Here is a 19,664-nt window from a genome sequence, read left to right on the forward strand (position 1 = left end):
TGGTTACTCTCAGACTCACTAGCATTTTATTAACGGTCCCGCTTCACATTCAGGTTCCGTTTATTAATGGCTTATAAAGAGTTAATCAAGGATGACTTGTCGTTATCAGCATGTTTCAGACCGGAGTAGTATATAAGCAGCTCAGCGGCAGCTGCTATCGATGCTCATAACAAGTGGCCTGCCGGACTCCTTAACAATCGACGAACCAGTTACGAAACCCCTTTAGCCGCTCTTTGTAAGCTATGGACCAGTGGGCCTTGATTACCAAACGGGACCTGTCTGCCTGGGAAAACACCCCACTTCAGTGGGAGAATAAGTGGAGAGGGAGCTGGTGGACGGGTAATGTCATCCCTCTGGAGCTGGTGGGCGGTGGGGACTGGTGCCTGACCCCACAGAGTTCTCCTCCTCAGATCCACGCCAGATGTTGCACCAAATCAATCGCACAGCTGCCCTCTCTCTAGGGAGAGCGAGTCACAGTCCCCTTGCTTGCAGCCGCAGGGCAGGAAGGGCTTAGAGCTAAAGGACTGCGTAATAGGGAGGCCCTGCCCCTTTCCAGGGACAAGAGGTTTGTGGCCAGTCAGCCCTGTTCAGTTAACCCCTGGACAGGCTATGGGACCTAAAAGAAAGAGAGATGAGCGGTGGAGAGCAGGAGGGGCGGCAGAGAGCAGGAGCCCCTTTGAGACCAGGGGAGACAGGCCGCAGCCAGGAGAGCTGGCGAGAGAGGGGAGGGCCGACCGAGGACCAGGAGCTCAGCTGGGTCGAGGAATCATTGGGTTCTGCATTTTGTTTTGCTGAAGTACAGTTATATCTAAAGGACTCTGTTACCCCGGTAAGGGTTAAACACTTTAAGGAGACTTGACTGGGAGGAGAGGGGGAGTCAAGCCACCACTATGGCAGTAATAGGTCAAAGGTGGCCAAAAGGGAAACTGAGGCAGAGCTACTGCAGTGCCCCATTATGCCACGAGGGTGGACGTACCGAGACTATGAGTGTTGTACAGATCACAGCAGGCTGAGACACTAGACTGGGACTCCAGAAATCGTGCGGGGGAGGGGGGCCATTCCTGGCTCTGCTACAGACTCCCCGGGTGACCTTGGGCAAGACACTTAGCCACTCTGTGCCTCGGTTTCCCCACTGTAGAATGGGGATAACCGCTCTGCCCTGCCTCACAGTGGGGCTGCGAAGACAGACGCGTTGAGACTGGGAGGTGTCTGAGGTCAGCGTGCTTGTAAGGAGCTAAAATGCTAACCATCAATTTCAGCTAAAGTGTGTCGGGGTCGGAGAGCTGCCCTTTAAACTGCCTCCTCCCGCACACATGGCAGTGCCCGTCACGTGGGAAGCATGTGGGATCCAGCGTGAAGACATGTGAGCTGCACCAGCTCCACATGTGAAGCCTTTGTGGGAAAAGGCTCTGGGATACGCTCAGTGTACAGCTTGTGGGAGGCCTGGTGGAGGCTGGAGCTTCGGACCCCGCAGAAGGGCAATGAACCGGTGGCTTTTATCCCCTTCGGATCCCAGCTGGGCTTTGAGAAGCTCCTCACGAGGGGGTTTCCAGACTGTGGGATTCCACCCTCAAAGGGCCGACCTTTGGGGTTTCTGTGTGCTGTGCTGTGGGAATGGGACTTGACTAGCTGAATGGCCTGGCAGGCGTGGCCTAGTGGCCTTAGTGGAAGCCAGGAGGGTACAGAATTCCTGCGCCATCTCTTGCACCGCCTCGCTCTGCGGCCATGGACGCCCGAGTCTCCCAGTCCCTGAGCAACCGGAACGCCCAGCCCCAACTCAGTCTGCTCATGTCCGGGCTTCCTCGCTCTCCCCGCCTGTGAAATGGGGGCACCAGAGCTGCCTTAGCACCTGGGGGAGGCTGTGGCGATCCGGGGCTGCTGTCTGTAAATGGCTTCGAAGACGTAAAAGGCTGTTTGTGGGCTAATTGACTAGGGTGCTCCTATCCATCCTTGTAGTATCTAGGCACTGAGCATAGGGTTGTTACGTTACCGCTAAAGATGTTAGGCCCACGCCTAGCGACCATATCCTTTCCCTGAGGCCGATAGGAACGTGACCCCAAGAGAGGCCACCCTCCAGCTGGATTCAGTGAAGAGCAGGGACTCCGCAGGTTAACAGAGGAGCCTTTCAGTCTGTGTGCATGCACTAGCCAACTTACCTGTTCCATTTCATTCAGGCAGCTGCTAAGGCAAACACCCTCCCCTAGAGTTTCTGTTCCCAGCATTGTCCCATGGGACCCACCCGCTGGAACCTGCTGAGGGGAAATACAGAAGCAAGTTAAAGTTCCTTGGCTTTTATGACCTCTGATCTGCAAGCATTTGGGGGTAGAATGAGCCGGGTTTCCTTAGGAGCCAAAGCTATTTAGCCGTGCCAATGGACACATCTTGTGCCAGCAGTGCCTCTGCCCAGCAATGCAGCGGGGCCGCGGGCTGGGAGGAGAAGGTGGTGCGGGGCTAAAGTGAGTTCGTGCAGGTGTCCCAGCAGAACCGGGGCCGGCCCATCTTTGCCTTCTTCTGCGGGGACACAGATGACCAGGGCAGGAGCTGGTGCCCGGATTGTGTCACTGCTGAACCAGTTGTGCGGAGTGAATTAAATAGCCTGCCTGATGGAGCTGTCCACTGCCTACTTCATCTACTGCCAAGTAGGAGACCGAGCCTACTGGAAAGACCCCCAACAATGAGTTCAGAAAGAATCTGAAACTAACTGCAGTGGCCAACGCTACTTAAATATGGGACACCTCAGTTGGTAGAAGAAGAATGTCTTAACAGAGAGCTTGTGCACATATTGTTCACTGAAGATTAACTTTTCTCTCTTCCTTAGTCAATCATTTATCTAGAAAGTAGATACCCATATCTTCAAGCTGCTGGTCATCTTCATTCAAAGGAGCCATCATGTATTGCCTTATCTCCATTGGCTGAGTGGCCAAAATAAATGCCATGAAACTGCTGGTACAGAGCATGGGAAGGGATCGTAGAATCATAGAATATCAGGGTTGGAAGGGACCTCAGAAGGTATCTAGTCCAACCCCCTGCTCAAAGCAGGACCAATCCCCAACTAAATCATCCCAGCCAGGGCTTTGTCAAGCTGGGCCTTAAAAACTCTAAGGATGGAGATTCCACCACCTCCCTAGGGAACCCATTCCAGTGCTTCACCACCCTCCTAGTGAAATAGTGTTTCCTAATATCCAACCTAGACCTTCCCCACTGCAACTTGAGCCCATTGCTCCTTGTTCTGTCATCTGCCACCACTGAGAACAGCCGAGCTCCATCCTCTTTGGAACCCCCCTTCAGGTAGTTGAAGGCTGCTATCAAATCCCCCCTCACTCTTCTCTTCTGCAGACTAAATAATCCCAGTGCCCTAGCCTCTCCTCCTAATTCATATGCACCAGCCCCCTAATCATTTTTGTTTCCCTCTGCTGGACTCTCTCCAATTTGTCCACATCCCTTCTGTAGTGGGGGATCCAAAACTGGATGCAGTACTCCAGGTGTGGCCTCACCAGTGCTGAATAGAGGGGAATAATCACTTCTCTCGATCTTCTGGCAATGCTCCTACTAAATAATGCAGCCCAATATGCCGTTAGCCTTCTTGGAAACAAGAGCACACTGCTGACTCATATCCTGCTTCTCGTCCACTGTAATCCCCAGGTCCTTTTCTGCAGAACTGCCGATTAGCCAGTCAGTCCCCAGCCTGTAGCAGTGAATGGGATTCTTCCTTCCTAAGTGCAGGACTCAGCACTTGTCCTTGTTGAACCTCATCAGGTTTGTTTTGGCCCAATCCTCTAATTTGTCTAGGCCACTCTGGACCCTATCCCTACCCTCCAGCATATCTACCACTCCCCCAAGCTTAGCGTCATCTGCAAACTTCCTGAGGGTGCAATCCATCCCATCATCTACATCACTGATAAAGATGTTGAACAAAACCGGCCCCAGGACTGACCCTTGGGGCGCTAGAAAACTGTAACTGATCCTTGTGCTGAATTAAACTCCTACTTGCAACAACAACAGAAATAGCTCCTGTAGAGTGGGCAGTGCTGCATACGGACACCGTGACTGTACGCACGCCCAGGGAGTAGAAGGACTAGAGCTGGCCATACTTTTTCGGACGAATAGTAAATTCACCAGAAAATGCAGTTTTGGGGCAACTGAAACTCTTTGCCAATGTGGGTCGAATTCAGCAAATAGTTTCAGCCAGGTAAAAAGCAGGTAAAAATGATGAAATGGTTCATTTTGACATTTTCGGAGCAATTCGTTTCAAAATGAAATTGTGTTTCAAACTGGCATTTTGGCTAGAAAATGGCATTTTAAATCAACCCAAGTGAATTTCTTGGGAGGGAGGGGATGTTGTGTCAGCAAGAAAAAATGGGGGAAAAGTCAATTTTAGTTAGAAACAAAATAATTTTCAGATTTTTCAATTTAGCTACCAAACCAAAAAATCAATTATTTGTTCAGCTCTAATCTTCTATTCCAGGGGTCCCCAACGCGGTGTCTGCAGGTGCCATGGCACCCGCAGGGGAGTCTAAGTGCACCCACGTACTGGCCGGCAGACGAGCATCTGCCGAAATGCCGCCGAATTTCGGCAGCATTTCAGCAGATGCTCGTCCGCCACCACGGTCCTTCATCTGGCGCCCGCCAGACGAAAAAGGTTGGGGACCACTGTTCTATTCCATAAACTCAGGGCTCTCCCACTTGAATTTAAGGGTAATCTCCTCTAGCTGGCAGCAGTATTAAGACTTTTATCCTCCCTTCAGGCCTCCAGCAACCGGGGGGCGACATTATCACAAGCACTGGAGCAGTGGCTCACACGCATCTACCTGTTCATTACCACTTAGGTCCAACAATGCTATGGGGGAGGGATCAAAGACAGATAGAGTAAAGATATAACACTCTTTCCATTCTACTAGTATCTTTGGAGGATGTTAAACAGCAGTTAAAAAGTTAGACCTTTTTAAATCAGCAGGTGCTGATAACTTGCATTCAAGAGTTTTAAAAGAGCCGGCGGAGGAGCTTGCTGGACCATGGATGTTGATTTTCAGTAAGTCTTGGAACACTGGGTTCCAGAAGACTGGGAGAAAGCTAATGGTGTGCCAATATTTAAAAGGGGTAAACGGGGTGACCTGGATAATTCTATGTCTGTCAGTCTGACATTGACCATGAGCAAGATAATGGAGCAGCCGAAATGGGATTTGATCAACAGAGATTAAAGGAGGGTGATATCATTCATGCCAATCAACATGGGTTTGTGTAAAGTAAGTCCTGTCAAGCTAACTTGATATTCCTTTGATGAGATAAGTTTGGCTGATAAAGGAGTTGATGTAATGTACTCGGACTTCTATAAAGCATTTGACTTGGTACTGCGTTAAACAAGCACAAGGGACTCGGAGTGGCTCTCACAGCAGCGCTATGCAGGGACATTGCTTGGTACTGCACAAGGATATAAAATTAACCCGGCACACATTAATGGATTAAAAACTGGCTAACTGATGGGTCTCCAACTGTAACTGTAAACTGGGAATTGTCACTGAGTGGGTGTGTTTTTAGTGGGGTCCTGCAGGGATCCAGTCTTAGCCCGACGCTCTTTAACATTTTTCTCAGAGACCTAGAAGAAAACATAAAACCATCACTGATAAAGGTTGCAGAGAACACAAAAACTGGGGCAGTGGTAAATAATGAAGAGGACAGGTCACTGATAAAGTGATCTGGGTCGCTTTCTTAGCTGGGCACGAGCAAACAATATGCATTGTAACATGGCTAAATGTAAATGGTGACATCCAGAAACAAAGAACGTAGGCCACACTTACAGAATGGGGCACCCTATCCTGGGAAGCAGTGACACTGAAAAAGATTTGGGGGTCATGGTGGATCATCAGCTGAACATGAGCTCTCAGTGCGACGCTGTGGCCAAAGGGGCTAATGCAATCCTTGGATGCATGAACGGGGAATCGCAGCAGAGAGGTTATTTCACCTCTGTTCTAGGCCTGGTGCAATCGCTGCTGAAATCCTGTGTCCAGTTCTGGTGTCCACAATTCAAGAAAGATGTTGATAAATTGGAGGGGGGTCAGAGACAGGGGCAGCTCCAGGCCCCAGCACGCCAAGCGCGTACTTGGGGCGGCATGCCGCAAGGGGCGCTCTGCCGGTCGCCGGGAGGGCGGCAGGCAGCTCCAGTGGACCTCCCGCAGGCGTGCCTGCGGAGGGTCCGCTGGTCCCGCGGCTTCGGTGGAGCATCCGCGGGACCTGCGGGAGGTCAACCGGAGCCATGGGACTGGCGACCGGCAGAGCGCCCCCCACGGCGTGCCGCCGTGCTTGGGGCAGTGAAATGGCTAGAGCCGCCCCTGGTCAGAGAAGGACCATGAAAATGGTTAAAGGACTGGAAAACCAACCTGACTGACTGCGATAACTCAAGGAGCTCGGTGTAGTTAGCTTCACAAAGAGAACAGTAAGGACTTGTTCACAATTTACAAATACCTGCATAGGGAACAAATATTTAATGAGAGGCTCTTCACTCTAGCAGAGAAAGCTAACACTAGATCCAATGGCTGGAAGTTTAAGCGACACAAAATTAGACTGGAAATAAGGCATAAATTTTAAAGAGTGTGGGTAATTAACCATTGGAGCAATTTACCAAGGGCTGTGGGGGATTCTCCACCGCTGACAATTTTTCAAGGAAGATTGGATGGTTCTCTAAAAGCTCTGCTCTAGGAGTTATCCTGGGACGTTCGCTGGCCTGTGTTATACAGGGGGTCGGACTAGCTGATCACAATGGTACCTGCTGGCTTTGGAATCTGTGAATCTGTGCAAACACGAGCCCTCCCCTGTGTCGTCATTTGCTGCTGCTGGGAAATTAAGGGACTGTTTTGGTTTGGCTAGTCAAATCACATGTAAAATGAGACCCTAGCCACTCTTGGTTCAGACGAGGTAGAGAAATTACTGTGAGTGTGAGTTCAACTGAGAAAATTCGAGCTTGTGCACAAAATGACTACCCAGAGGAGGAGGATAAATAATTGCCACCTATTATTCCAGCATCAGGAGACCTGGTCAAAATAGCTGCTCAGAGCCGAGGGAGGCATAATTGCTACCTAGTCCTGGTCTCGTGGAAAGACAAAGATCTATTCACTACAGGTGCCCTCCCCATTCCCCCCACACGAGAGGGTTTAACTATACAGGGGATTTACAGGAATATAACAGGATTTGCTCTTCCCTAAGAGAGCGAGTGAGTAGAGAGAAACTGGGAGTCAGTGGCTCTGCAGAGAATGTTTTCGTCTAAATGGGCACGGGAGGAGGTTGTGTGACCCAGCAGGCAGGGAGTTGAACTGGGAGGCAGGAGATCTGGCTTCTGTTCCTAGCTCTGCCACTGGCTGCTGGGTGTCCTTGAGCAAATCACTTTGCAAAAGTTCCCCTTCCCTTTGGCTGTCCCGGGCAAGCTCTTTGGGGAAGGGGCTGCCTCTCACCAGATGTGTCTGTAAAACGCCCAGCACCGCAGGGTGCAGACTGGTCCCCCCCAGCCGCTTTCAGCGCAGTGTCAGTTACACGGCAGCTGGAGGGTGATTCCCAGCTAGGATGGACACACGCACAGTAGCTCCGATTGAGCTAGCACGCTAAAAACAGAAGTGTCGCTGCGGCGAGGCAGCAGGACGGGCTAGCCGCCTGAGTAAATGCCTGGGGTCCTGGGTAGGGTGTACGTGGGGCGGGTAGCGCATCACGCTGCTTCTCTTTATAGCATGCTAGCTTGATCCAAGCGACGTCCGTGTGAGATGGAAATTACACCTCTGGCTCGAGCAGAGGTGGACCCTTCGACTCTGCAGGGCCATCAGCCGGATGGCCGACACAGGTCTGTGTTGTTACGTGCTGGCTGACTCATTCCATGGGGAGAGGCGCTTTACTACGGAAGAAGAACTCTGAGGATTTAAATCTCTCCCGGCCCCATCTGTGAGATGGGGAGAATAACACCTTGTCTGCCAGGAGCCTGAAAGGGCTTATTTGTACAGTGCTTGGAGATCCTCAGCTCAAAAGGGCCTTACCAGCGCACCATATTTTCAATGTTGATCTTTAACTGCCCCCAGGAAGCGTTCGTGCTGCAACACAACAAGATGCCACAATAGTGTCTTAAGAAGGGCAGGGAGGAAAAATCCAGCAATTTCCTTGTGTCTCTCTCACTTGCTCATTGGGTCTCGCGCCTCTGCCCTTTGGGGATGCACTAGGAGCTGAGAGTTAACAAGCTTTGCAACAAACCCTGGCCTCCTAGACAGCCTCTGTTAAGATGGGTGAAAAATGGCTCCTTTGTTCAGAGCTCTCATCAGAGAGTCGAGTCTCTGTCTTTAAACACCTCTGCCTAGCTTGTCTCCTGCCGTGAAAACGGACAGTGACAAATGGCATTAGACTGAAGCAGAGCAATATGCCCACAATGGCTCGGAAAAGCCAGAGAGGTTCTCCTTGACTGCGTTTGCCAGGTCTGCTCCCACGGCTCTGGGTGTACACAGAGCCCCACAGAACCGATAACTGCGTCTCCACATGGTGTCAGTGTCCAGATTCAAACTTCAGGGGGGCTCGGCGCCTGGGTTCTCATGATACAAATGGGGGATAGTTGGGAAGCGGGGGTAAGGCCCAGAGTCAAAGTTCCCCCAAGTTGTGATGTGCTCAGGGCTGGGGTTTAGCACCGGGGTCCCCACTTGTATGGAACATCCAGTCCTCTGATTTGCAGGCACATGGGATGCTTCTCATGCCCCCAAACAGAGCAGCGCAGGAACCGGAATGTCCGTTTCCTGGGAAGTTCCAACATTCTGACGTTTGTTTTTTGTCATGGAACAAAGTGTCAAATTTCAGAAGTTTTCTGTGAAGTGAATTTGGGGGCTGGGGGGAATTGAATTGGGCGGGGGAAGGGAAGGGAATTTGGGGGCAGGGAGAAGTGCCATTTCAGGTCATTCAAAGCATTTGGTTTCAACTGTTTAAGTTTTATATTATACTGTTGCTTCTTTTTGACCTGAGCAGCGAGTCAGAGTTCAGGGCCCTGGGGATGTTCCAGCTGGAAATAGAAACTGATGGTGGCTGGGATTTTCTTGGACGCAGTCTTGCTTATTTACAAGGCAGGAACAAAACTCTATGTCTCTGAACACAGAAGGCCCCAAGAACAAAGGGAGCAGTTTCTGAGCTAACATCCCCCATAATTTTTTAGTCAACATCAGACCCAAAAATGCTCCCTGGCTTTTCCCAAGGTCACACTGCGCTTACCGGCTGCTGCTTGGCTTTCTTGCCTCTCCATCTCTCTGTTCTTATCTGTTCCCAGCTTTCTCTCTACACACTCTCTCTCCCTCCCTACCCAAAACAATACTCAGCCGAAAGCTCCTGGATGGGTTCACCTACACCCAGGGGCGGCTCCAGGCCCCAGCACGCCAAGCGCCTGCCTGGGGTGGCAAGCCGCGGGGGGCGCTCTGCCGGTCGCCGGGAGGGCGGCAGGCAGGCTGCCTTCGGCAAAATGTCTAGAGCCGCCCCTGCCTACACCTTTTGTTTTAGATGGGGGCATATGCTGACAGTGATGTTAATTAAAGGGTGAATTCACACCTATAAATCTCAATGTGATTTTAATTCAACTCATAACAAGGTTGCTCACAGCTTGTAACAATATCATAAATGATAATAAATAAGGAAAATACATTGCCAAAGGAAAAATCGTAGAATCTCAGGGTTGGAAGGGACCTCAGGGGGTCATCTAGTCCCACCCCCTGCTCAAAGCAGGACCAACACCAACTAAATCATCCCAGCCAGGGCTTTGTCAAGCTGGACCTTAAAAACCTCTAAGGATGGAGATTCCACCACCTCCCTAGGGAACCCATTCCAGTGCTTCACCACCCTCCTAGTGAAATAGTGTTTCCTAATATCCAACCTAAACCTCCCCCACTGCAACTTGAGACCATTACTCCTTGTTCTGTCATCTGCCACCACTGAGAACAGTCTAGATCCATCCTCTTTGGAACCCCCCTTCAGGCAGTTGAAAGCAGCTATCAAATCCCCCCTCACTCTGTCTAGAAGAGCAGCAGATAGAGCTGGGAAGGGTCAGAGGAGTGGGGTACAGATGTCCTGGGGAGAAACTGGGTTTTATACCCCGGCTCCAGCCCAAGTGCAAATACCCGTCACATGACACCGGTGGTGCCCCAAACAGTTACCACCGTCCAGTGCATCCAGTTAATAACACATGCAGAGTTTCTGCTTGCAGATCTGTGCACTAAGATGGCAATAGAAGCACTGCTAAGGGTTATTACCATGGCATTTGTAGCTGGTACATTTCCATTTCTTCCAATCATCGTAATCCTAGGGAAAATCACCGGGGTGTGCCCCAGCCTTTTGCTCCTGGGAATGCAGCACAGACCCAGCATATGCCTTGCTCTGTGTCACACTTGGCCAAGGCAGGTTGCTGCCCCAGGCTGACTTCGTTACGAGTCTGTTTTCTCACGGACCGAGCCACTGGGTTTGAACCTGCTGTTCCCCGGGGGAGTCAGGCTTGTGGTCAGCACTGACTATGAGGTAGTGTCTCCAATTGCTGGGTTAGAGGCTTCGCTTCTGGCATTGTGCAGCGTGGTTTTCTGGCTGGTCACGAAGCCAAGCGTGAAGTGAAGGCCTCTTTTGTCTCCTGTAAATAAGGGACTGACCAGGGTTTTCTTTCAGGTGCCTCACAGTGGCCCTGTATAGAAGCAGCCAGTACGGGGCACTCACACCACTGACCAAAACGTGACCTGGAGCCTAGACCAAGACTTGGTCGAGGCTCAGTGAAAGTGGGGTCACCTCTCCCCATTGTGTGAGGTGAAGATGGGAGGCCTAGTGCTGCAGATGGCTGGGTCGGCTGCCTGCCTGCCTGAGGGCCAGGAAAACACCAGCTACAGAAGATTAGTGTTTGCAATGGAACTGAAGTCCCGGGCCCAGCCGGTGAGCAGCCTGAACGGCTGGATCTCAGCTACCCCTCTTGGGGAATGAACCGCAGGCCAAGTCGTGGGTTCGACTCCCGCAGCGCGACAGGGTATGAGCGGCCCAGGGGAGCGCCTGACTCTAGTTAGGGGCCAGGTTATGGATCATTCCACCTCGGGTTAGGCTGGGGTTCCTTGGTCTTTGTAGTAACCCCTCTTGGGAGGCTTTCGAGCTGCGCTCATTTTTGTATTTTCCCGCTCACATCTGAACGTAGCCCTCTCCCATCGCAGCTGCCCTTAATCTTTGTATCTGCCCCTGGAAAGCCTCTGAAGAGGGGTCCAGAAAGAGGAGCCACCAGGAGCAGCAGAAGGTCCCTAAAAGTGTGTGGGGGGGGGTGGCCCCCTGACCTCCCCCCGCCCCCTTTCAGTACCTCTGTGATCTGTAGCCCCAGGGCTCGATTGACAGTGGTTTGACATCCCCTCAGCTCCACTGAGCTCAGCAGAGTCACTCCTGATTTGCATCAGGCTACGTGAAGCAGAGTCAGGCCCTAATGCGTAAAACAAGGGTCATTTGACATAAAGGGATAATCGCAACTGTTTAGCTCTCTGCTGGGAGAGCCATCCCCAGTGTGCATTGTGTCGGGCTCTCCAGGCGGGAGTTAAAGCTCTCCCCAGTGGATTTACTGCCGTATTTTCAGGCCAGGTTTTAGACAGACCAATTGACACCCAAGCAATGAGTCCTGTGGCATGTTAAGTTTCCTGCATGAACAATTTTTGTGTCTCCCCCGCCCCACACACACACCCCATTGTGGGTCTTTGTCGCACAAGGGGGCCTTGGCAGGTTCAGAGGCACAAGTGGCCCCTCTACCAGCCTGTACACGAGTCTGGTAGCTCCCAGGAGCTGCAGAGGCCAGTGAAGGCTGCGTCCGGGGAAAACTGGCATTCTTTACTAGTGTAACGTCAACCCCGTGCTCGGCACTACCCAATCGTTCCAGTCTCTGCCATGAACAGCTTCAATCTCAGCCAGGAAATGGAGGAGCTGGGGTTGCATCAGGAAGCCCCTTTTGGGGTATAATTTGGTGGTGGTGTGTTGACATCTAGTGAGCATCATGGAACGAGAAGGGTGGAGGTTGGGTGAACTCTAAAGGGGACATTCTGTGCCGGGACAGCCCGGAGAAAGGCACGGAGACGGGAGTGGGGGAAAGACACAAATGGACACCAGAGGTGAGGGTGTTGGCAGAGCGGAGGTAGCGGGCAACAGGAGCTTTGTCTGGTGTGATCCTGGGGGCAGGATAAGCTTTGTTGTGTGGATTGTGCCGGAGGTGTGACTCTTGTGCAGAGCACGGTGCTCATTCCCGGGTTAGTTCCTTGTCCACACTCGCACGGCTTTGCTGGTAGAGTCACACCAGTGTAGCTGCACCAGCAAAGCCTCCTAGTGGAGACCCAGTTTGTACCAGCAAGAGAGTTCCCTTGTCATTATAGCTTATACCATTTCCCCAGACAAAATAAGCTACACCCTCAAATGGTCTTTGTCCAGTAGAACTGCACCTACACCAGCGATTTGGCCAGCATGGCTGCCAGCTAGGATGGTGGGGTAGCTATGGCATAGACCAGCATCATGCCATATATCTGTGGATGGCTCTCCTGCGTACACAGCAAAGGCCTTTGTGGAGGATGATGGGGGAAAGTCAAGGGCACTGCACCCACTGCATACCCCTAGGAGCACAGCACACCACAGCAGCTGGCTTTCTGCTGGGACCCTCAGAAGAATCTCCATTCACAGTGGAGTCACCAGCGTCAAAGGGTTTCAGCCAGAGCTGCCTTTACTCACGCTGCCATGCACGAAGTGAGAAACGTGCCATGACTTTTATCCAAAATGGTCAAGTGTTTCCAGTTGTCCTTATCTGCTATAACTCAGGGTAGGCTGATGGGACAAAGGGAGTGTGCTTCAGTGGTTAGAGCAGAGGACTTGGAGGCAGGACTCCTGTGGTTCCTTTCTTGGCCTGTGAACTTGGGTCAAGTCACTTTAACCGCTCTGGGCCTCAGTTTCCCCACCGGCAAAACTGAGGCTTTTGGCCGAAGAGCGCACAACGGAGACGAAATCCAGTGTTCGGTGTAAGTGAGTCCTTGGTGCAAAGACTCACCGGGATGGGCCCAGTGCATCCTGTGTGTCAGTCTGTGGGGCTGAACGGAGTCACACTAGCAGTAAATGTTCCCTGGTAACACGGCACATTCCAAAAATCTGCTGGGTGTTTTCCCTGAGAGGCCTCAAAACACAGAAATGCTCATCCCAGTGCCTGGGATGCGGCATCCGTGCTGACACTTAACCCAGCGAATTAGCAGAGGCCTTAGTCTGTGGTGCTAATAATTACCAGGAGTTATTAATACCTCCCAGGCTCACAATCACCGCTGATCTTTCCCAGTCACCTTGGCCCGCACTCATGTAAACAGCTGTCACGATGGCCCCGTCAGCCCGGCCTCTGGCACGCAGTGCGTTGGAGAGGGTGTCCGAGCAACTGCGGGTTTCTAAGCAGCTGGATGACACAGTGACCCAGGTCTGAACACAAAAGCCAGCCCCAAGCCGCAGGGGAGAGGGGGCTTGGCAGCCATCCAGGGACCCGGGCAAAGGAGTTCCAGGCTGGGAAGGGAGCGAAGCTTCCCAGGCAGCTGGTCAGCAGGACGGGCTGCTCTCTTTTAGGGGTGGCTCTGGCACCTGTTGGGAGATGCAGTGGAGCGTTGCTGCGATTGATCCTGCTAGGATGCCCACAGAGCTAGAATGAAACGTATCTGTCCCCAGCTGGACTGGACGGAGCCCTCCCCCAGCCGGCAGCCCCTGCAGCACGAGGCTCGCTTTGATGGGAGATTTCGGCTAGTGGACCCAAGCGGTTCTGTAGCCTCTGGCTCCGTCCACCGTCTTTGCAAGGTACTTCAGAGACGGCCCAGGAAGCAGAATCCTCTCTGCACAGACATCACCCCCGCTCTGCTGCCACTGAGGACTGCTCCGGCCCCTGGTCGAAGGCTTTCTGAGCCGTTCCGCTGGCTGCTAAGCCTGCCCTGTAGCACTTTGGACTGTGATCCAGTCTGGTCCCTGAGCAGGGCCGGGGCTGGCTGGCAGAACCAGTGGGGAAAATGTCAACAAACCCGCTTTCTGACGGAAAACGCGGTTCGGTCAAACCCGAAACCGGTCAGGACGTTGCATCCATTTCAGTGACATTTCAATTCGGATAAAAACTGGGGAACGGAGCATTCGGACAGGATCCTAACAGGCCGGTTCAGCACTGTCCGAATGAACCGTTTAGATGTCTCGGTTTGAAACGATTCTTGGTTCCGTTCTTGCTGTATTACATACGATGAAACGCCAAACGGCCAAATCCGCACACGACCTTTTATTTATTTATTTTGTATTTGTTTTGGTCAAAACAAAACATTTTGATTAACCCGATTTTCCCCCTGTGATAGACCCAGGCCAGTTGGGAACAGCAGAGTAGTAGAAGGGAGAGATACTGGCCACTGGCTGAGCAGTTTTCTGTTCCCTGAGTGACCAGAGCAGGGGCTGCTCCAAGCTAATGAGAACACCTGACTCCAATGAACCTGCTAAGAGTCAGGTGAGGCTGTTAAGCACCTGACTCTAATTAAGGCCCCTCTGATGCTATAAAAGGGCTCACTCCAGTCAGGCCAGGGGGAGCCAGGGAGCCAGAGGAGAGGAACTGGGAGCAAGAGGCGTGCAAGAAGCTGAGAGTGAGCAGGCATCCTGCTGGAGGACTGAGGAGTACAAGCGTTATCAGACACCAGGAGGAAGGTCCAGTGGTGAGGACAAAGAAGGTGTTGGGAGGAGGCCATGGGGAAGTAGCCCAGGGAGTTGTAGCTGTCGTGCAGCTGTTCCAGGAGGCGCTATAGACAGCTGCAGTCCACAGGGCCCTGAGCTGGAACCTGGAGTAGAGGGCGGGCCTGGGTTCCCCCCAAACCTCCCAACTCCTGATCAGACACAGGAGGAATTGACCTGGACTGTGGCTTCTACCAGAGGGGAAGGTCTCTGGGCAGTTTCCCGACCCACAGGGTGAATCTGTGAGGCGAGCAAATCCACCAATAAGCGGAGGAACTTTGTCACATCCCTCCTCCAGCAAGCTCCCCTGGCCAGAGCTTGGCTGGGAGACCTCCAACGAAAACCCACAATGCAGGAGTTCTAGGGATTTATTTTTCGGTTGCTCTTTCCTCAGAACAAGCGGTGAAGCAATGTCCCTGCATAGCGCTGCTGTGAGGGCCACTCTGAGTCCCTTGTGCTTGTTAAAGAGCCTACTGGACTTGTCCCAGCACTGACACCAGCATCCCAGACAAATTCCGTTCACTTCCTTCTAGTGTTACTGTGTGCATTTATACACTGCCGTGCCCAACTCCAGAGGCAGCTGCATTTCAGTGATTCCTGATGTGTCATTTGTAAAGCAATTTGGGAGGATGTCTCTGTTATTAAAACCCAATGCACAAATCAATCCAAACTTCTGAGCCGTTCAATTCAAAACTCAATTTCAGCGTGTAACACCCTGGTGGTAATTCAGCAGCTCCTCTTCTTTTCAAAGGGGCACGTTTGAGGACACAGGGAAAATAATTGGATGGCCCATGGTTCGTGATGTGCTTGTCTCTTTTAATTGCCAGTGTTTACTTTTAAGCAGGTTACGGGCTTCTCTCTGAGGAGGACGAATCGGCTTTCGTTGATGGTGTTTTGTTTTGCTTTGAATTGTTTTGCGTTAATTACAGCATATTGAAAACTGGCCTTCTCCTTCAGAGGATTGTTGTGGGTCCATGCCCAATTACGCCAGGCCCTGTACAGATATACAGCATGAGAGCATCCCAGCCTCAAAGAGCTTTCAGTCTAGCCAGACAAGGCGTAAGGGGAGAGAGGCTAGGCTCATCGAAGCCAGTGGGAGTTTTGCCATTGATGACAGTGGATCAGGATTTCCCCCAACAGGTGGATGAGACAAAGAAGGGCTTGGCAGGGATGGAGTAGGATGGGGTAGCAAAAAATAATAGGCTGCTTTAGCCCAGGCCAGCCATGAGCACCATTGTTGTCTCCAGTGATTGCTGTGCGTATCTCTACCGTGAGGATTGGTCAGTTTCAGCCTTGGTGCTGGATCCCTCCAGACCATGAAGGGTTTTGCTCTGGGGCAGACATTTCCCCCCCACAGCTCGTCTGTATCTTTGGCCTATGGGAGTGACATTCTTCCTCCGCTCCCCTTCCAGATGCAGCAGCTGTAGACACGGACCCGTTTGATGGGCAGACGTTGGCCGAGGCACTGAAGTGGTACCTCCACGAGCTCCCATGCCCTGTGATCCACCCCGCAATCTACAGCGAATTAGTCTACACTGCTCAAGGTAATCACCCCGTTTGCTTTGCCTGGTTGCTTTATGGGTGGTGGGATTCTTCAAGCTTCATCATGGGAAGGCTTGGTAAAGGGGCCATCACTGCGTCTTGTGAGCAGTTGCTGGTGCTACTGAATAGAACTCGGTCTGGAGTGACCGCTGGGGTCCACATCTGGATCCAGACTGGGCTTAGGTTGAAGGGCTGGAGTTAAGGCACGTGGTTAAGCCAGGGCTAGGGCTCCAGTTAGACTGCATCAGGCATCCTCTAGCTTCTCTAGCGGTGTGTGGATTTCAGGCAAGCATGGGGGAAACCTCATGAGATCACTTGTTCCCGTGAGATTTCCACTATCCTCCGCTGGGTCTAATATCGGTCCCTCTAGTTTAGGATCCCCCCGATACAGAAGCGATAAGAACATAAGAATGGCCCTACTGGGTCAGACCAAAGGTCCATCTAGCCCAGTATTCTGTCTTCTGACAGCGGCCAATGCCAGGTGCCCCAGAGGGAATGAACAGAACAGGGAATCATCAAGTGATCCATCCCCTGTCGCCCATTCCCAGCTTCTGGCAAACAGAGGCTAGGGACACCATCCCTGCCCATCCTGGCTAATAGCCATTGATGGACCTATCCTCCATGAATGTATCTAGTTCTTTTTTGAACTCTGTTATGATCTTGGCCTTCACAACATCCTCTGGCAAGGAGTTCCACAGGTTGACTGTGCGCTGTGTGAAGAAATACTTCCTTTTGTTTGTTTTAAAGTTAGGGGTAGGCTTGCATCTGGAGGTTCCCTGAAATGTATAGCAGATTCCACCCATGTAGAAGGGGCAGCAGTGCGTCTCCAGGTAATGCTCTTCAGGGGAAATTTCCTTCACAGGATTCCTTCTCTCCTTCTACACTTGAGAAAAACACAGTGATGTATTTTAATGACCCCAAGAGGCTGGGATAAAGGCTTAATGTCTCCTCCCAAACACAGCGGCACCCCCTCCCATCCCACTGGGGTAATGGATCAGGAAAGATGCCCCTCACTGAATCACCCTTGCTTCTATCTTGAGGGCATCTCACAGTTCATTAGAGGTCTCCCTCTAAAGAGCCTAATACACCCAGCTGATTGAAGTCAATTTTGCTTAGCGTGTGGTAGCTGACACGGATCTGGGATGAAGTGCCATGTAGGGTAGGCTGCATTGCAAGGGTTTCTGTACCAGTAAATTCTCCCAATATAATCCATCCTCAGCAGCAGAGTTTAGAGGCCCCATCTGAGATCGGGTCCCCCTTGGGCTAAGCACTCTACGTACACAGAGGACATGGTAGACTGTCCCTGCCCTGGAGAGGTTACAATCTAAAGAGATGAGACAGACAAATGGCGACCAAAAGGGAGTAGCATTATCCCTGTTTCAAAGGAAGTTCAAGGAAACTAAGGGACTGGCCCAGGGTCACCCTGGAAAAGCAAGGAAGTGAACCCAGACCACCCGACTCCCATTGGTTTTCCCGTTCCCAGTTACTGCTTTAGAGCTCTGGCTGCTCCAGTTTACTTGAGCCGTGGCTCCTGTTAGCCGCCACTCCGAAGAAGTTGAATCTCAAAACGAGCAGAACACGTTGCTTCCCCCGTCCTCCCTTCCTAACAGGCATCATCAGGCTTTGTCCCTCTCTCCCAGTCCATAATAATCTCTTCAAGCGGCTATTTGTAATGATCCAACTGCCGGGGATGGATGGAGCACGTGGAAACCCCCCACCCCAAGTGTTAGATCAAGGTCAAGAAATCGATCGCCATTAAAAGCGACGTCCCCGCCGCCCCTCCCTGCCTCATCCATCATTTGTCACGCTGCCGGCGACCTCTCGCCCTGCTGGCATGGAAGAGCCTTTAGGAAAAGCACTCACTTCCCCGGAGCCCGTTGTCCCTGCTGTGTCCATCACGGGGATGACATCGGGAGATGGACGTAATGGGCAGGGGCCTGCTAGTAAAACATTAAATAGCCACGGAGAGCCCTTCAGCAGAAGCAGCATCGGTTTCTCTTTAGAGTCGCTCTTCAGTGCGGATGCCCTTCCTTATTGCAGCCAGTCTGTGAAAGGGCTAGCCTCACCCCAGCCAGCACCACCACCACCACCACTCTCCCTAAAGCACCACACAAGTCCACATCAACACCAGTCTCACTTGAAGTGTCCATGCAATACCAACCACCCAACCAAAGAACCAAGTGAATGGTCCCCAAACCCAAAACCAAGCAAAAGAAAAATCCACACAATCCCCAAGACCCCCAAATCCCCACCAGTCAAAAATATCAAAATAGAACTGCTAAATCAGGCTGTTATCTAAAAAAAAAAATCTAAAATCAAAGGTAAAATACAAGCCCAAAGGACCAAAACCCAAGAAAAGGCTTACATCAAATTCAGTAAAAAACAGAATGGCAAGGGTGAGTTTTTGAATGCAAAAGTCTCTGTCCTTTGGCAAAGCTCAGTTGAGAAGCTGGTGAGTCCAGAGTAAAAGTTCTGCAGTCAGTCCTCTGGGCAAAGTTTTCAGCCAGCCTTATATCTTGATGGTCAGAAGCAGGATTGAAGACAAGATGGAGATGAGCTCTTGAACACAGAAATATCCTGTCTGGAGTATGGAGTTCTTTGTCTTCACTTGAGTCCTAAGTCACCACCAAAAGTATGGAGTCTGGGTGGAGTCTGGCTGGTCCCTCTGGTGTCTAGCTGGTCTTTAAGTTGTGTGAGAAGGCGTCAGTTATGCAGGGCTCAGCTATGGTCATGGGTCTGACATGCAGGTTGCACACACCAGGCTCTTGGCCAGATGGGCAAACAAAGTATAGACAAACACAGTATAGACATTACAGAGCCAATACTTCAATTACATATCACAATTATAAGACAGCATACAGACAACCAGCAACCCAGAAACCAGACACAGAGACCATATACACAACCTTAGTAACCCTTTTTTATTACCCTTATAACCCCCCCTTTACAGTTATACCCACCCACATACAGAACCCATAATCATAACCAGCAAACGTAAACCCCCCATTTATATGACAATGCCAGAAACCTGCTTGGGAACATGCTGACTTACTCCAAACAGGTCTGGGCTGAGGCACTAGCTCCTTTCTATCAAATATTAACAGAAGCATAATTCAGCAACATGAATGGATCTACATCAAATTCATCAATAATTAAATTAATCTCTTGCAGCATGGTCCTTGTATCTTTCATGGTCTTGTAACTTATGTGTGCTGTTGAGCTACTTTAATGAAACATGTTATCTTACCAATAGCATACAAAAAAATATATTAAACAGCCATAATACTTATACCCAAATAACATTAAACCAATGAATATTGTTTAACCATGTAGAATTGACATTAGTCATTATATAAATTGAATTTAATATGGTAGCTCCCTTTCAGCAGATTGTTTTAACATTCTTTTTTCCA

General features: G+C 51.1%; 1 protein-coding gene across 2 annotated transcripts in view; it reads left to right on the forward strand.

Annotated features, from left to right (window-relative positions):
• Nucleotides 1–19,664, forward strand: part of LOC120370714 (phosphatidylinositol 3-kinase regulatory subunit gamma) — a 393,090-nt gene that overhangs the window by 169,618 nt on the left and 203,808 nt on the right. For both annotated transcript variants that reach the window (XM_039485801.1, XM_039485802.1), the window contains exon 6: nt 16,122–16,253. In XM_039485801.1, coding sequence (XP_039341735.1) covers nt 16,122–16,253 — 132 coding nt within the window. The remainder of the gene's footprint in view (nt 1–16,121; nt 16,254–19,664) is intronic.

The sequence above is a fragment of the Mauremys reevesii genome, linkage group 8 (genome assembly GCF_016161935.1).
Source record: "Mauremys reevesii isolate NIE-2019 linkage group 8, ASM1616193v1, whole genome shotgun sequence".
NCBI lineage: Eukaryota > Metazoa > Chordata > Testudines > Geoemydidae > Mauremys > Mauremys reevesii.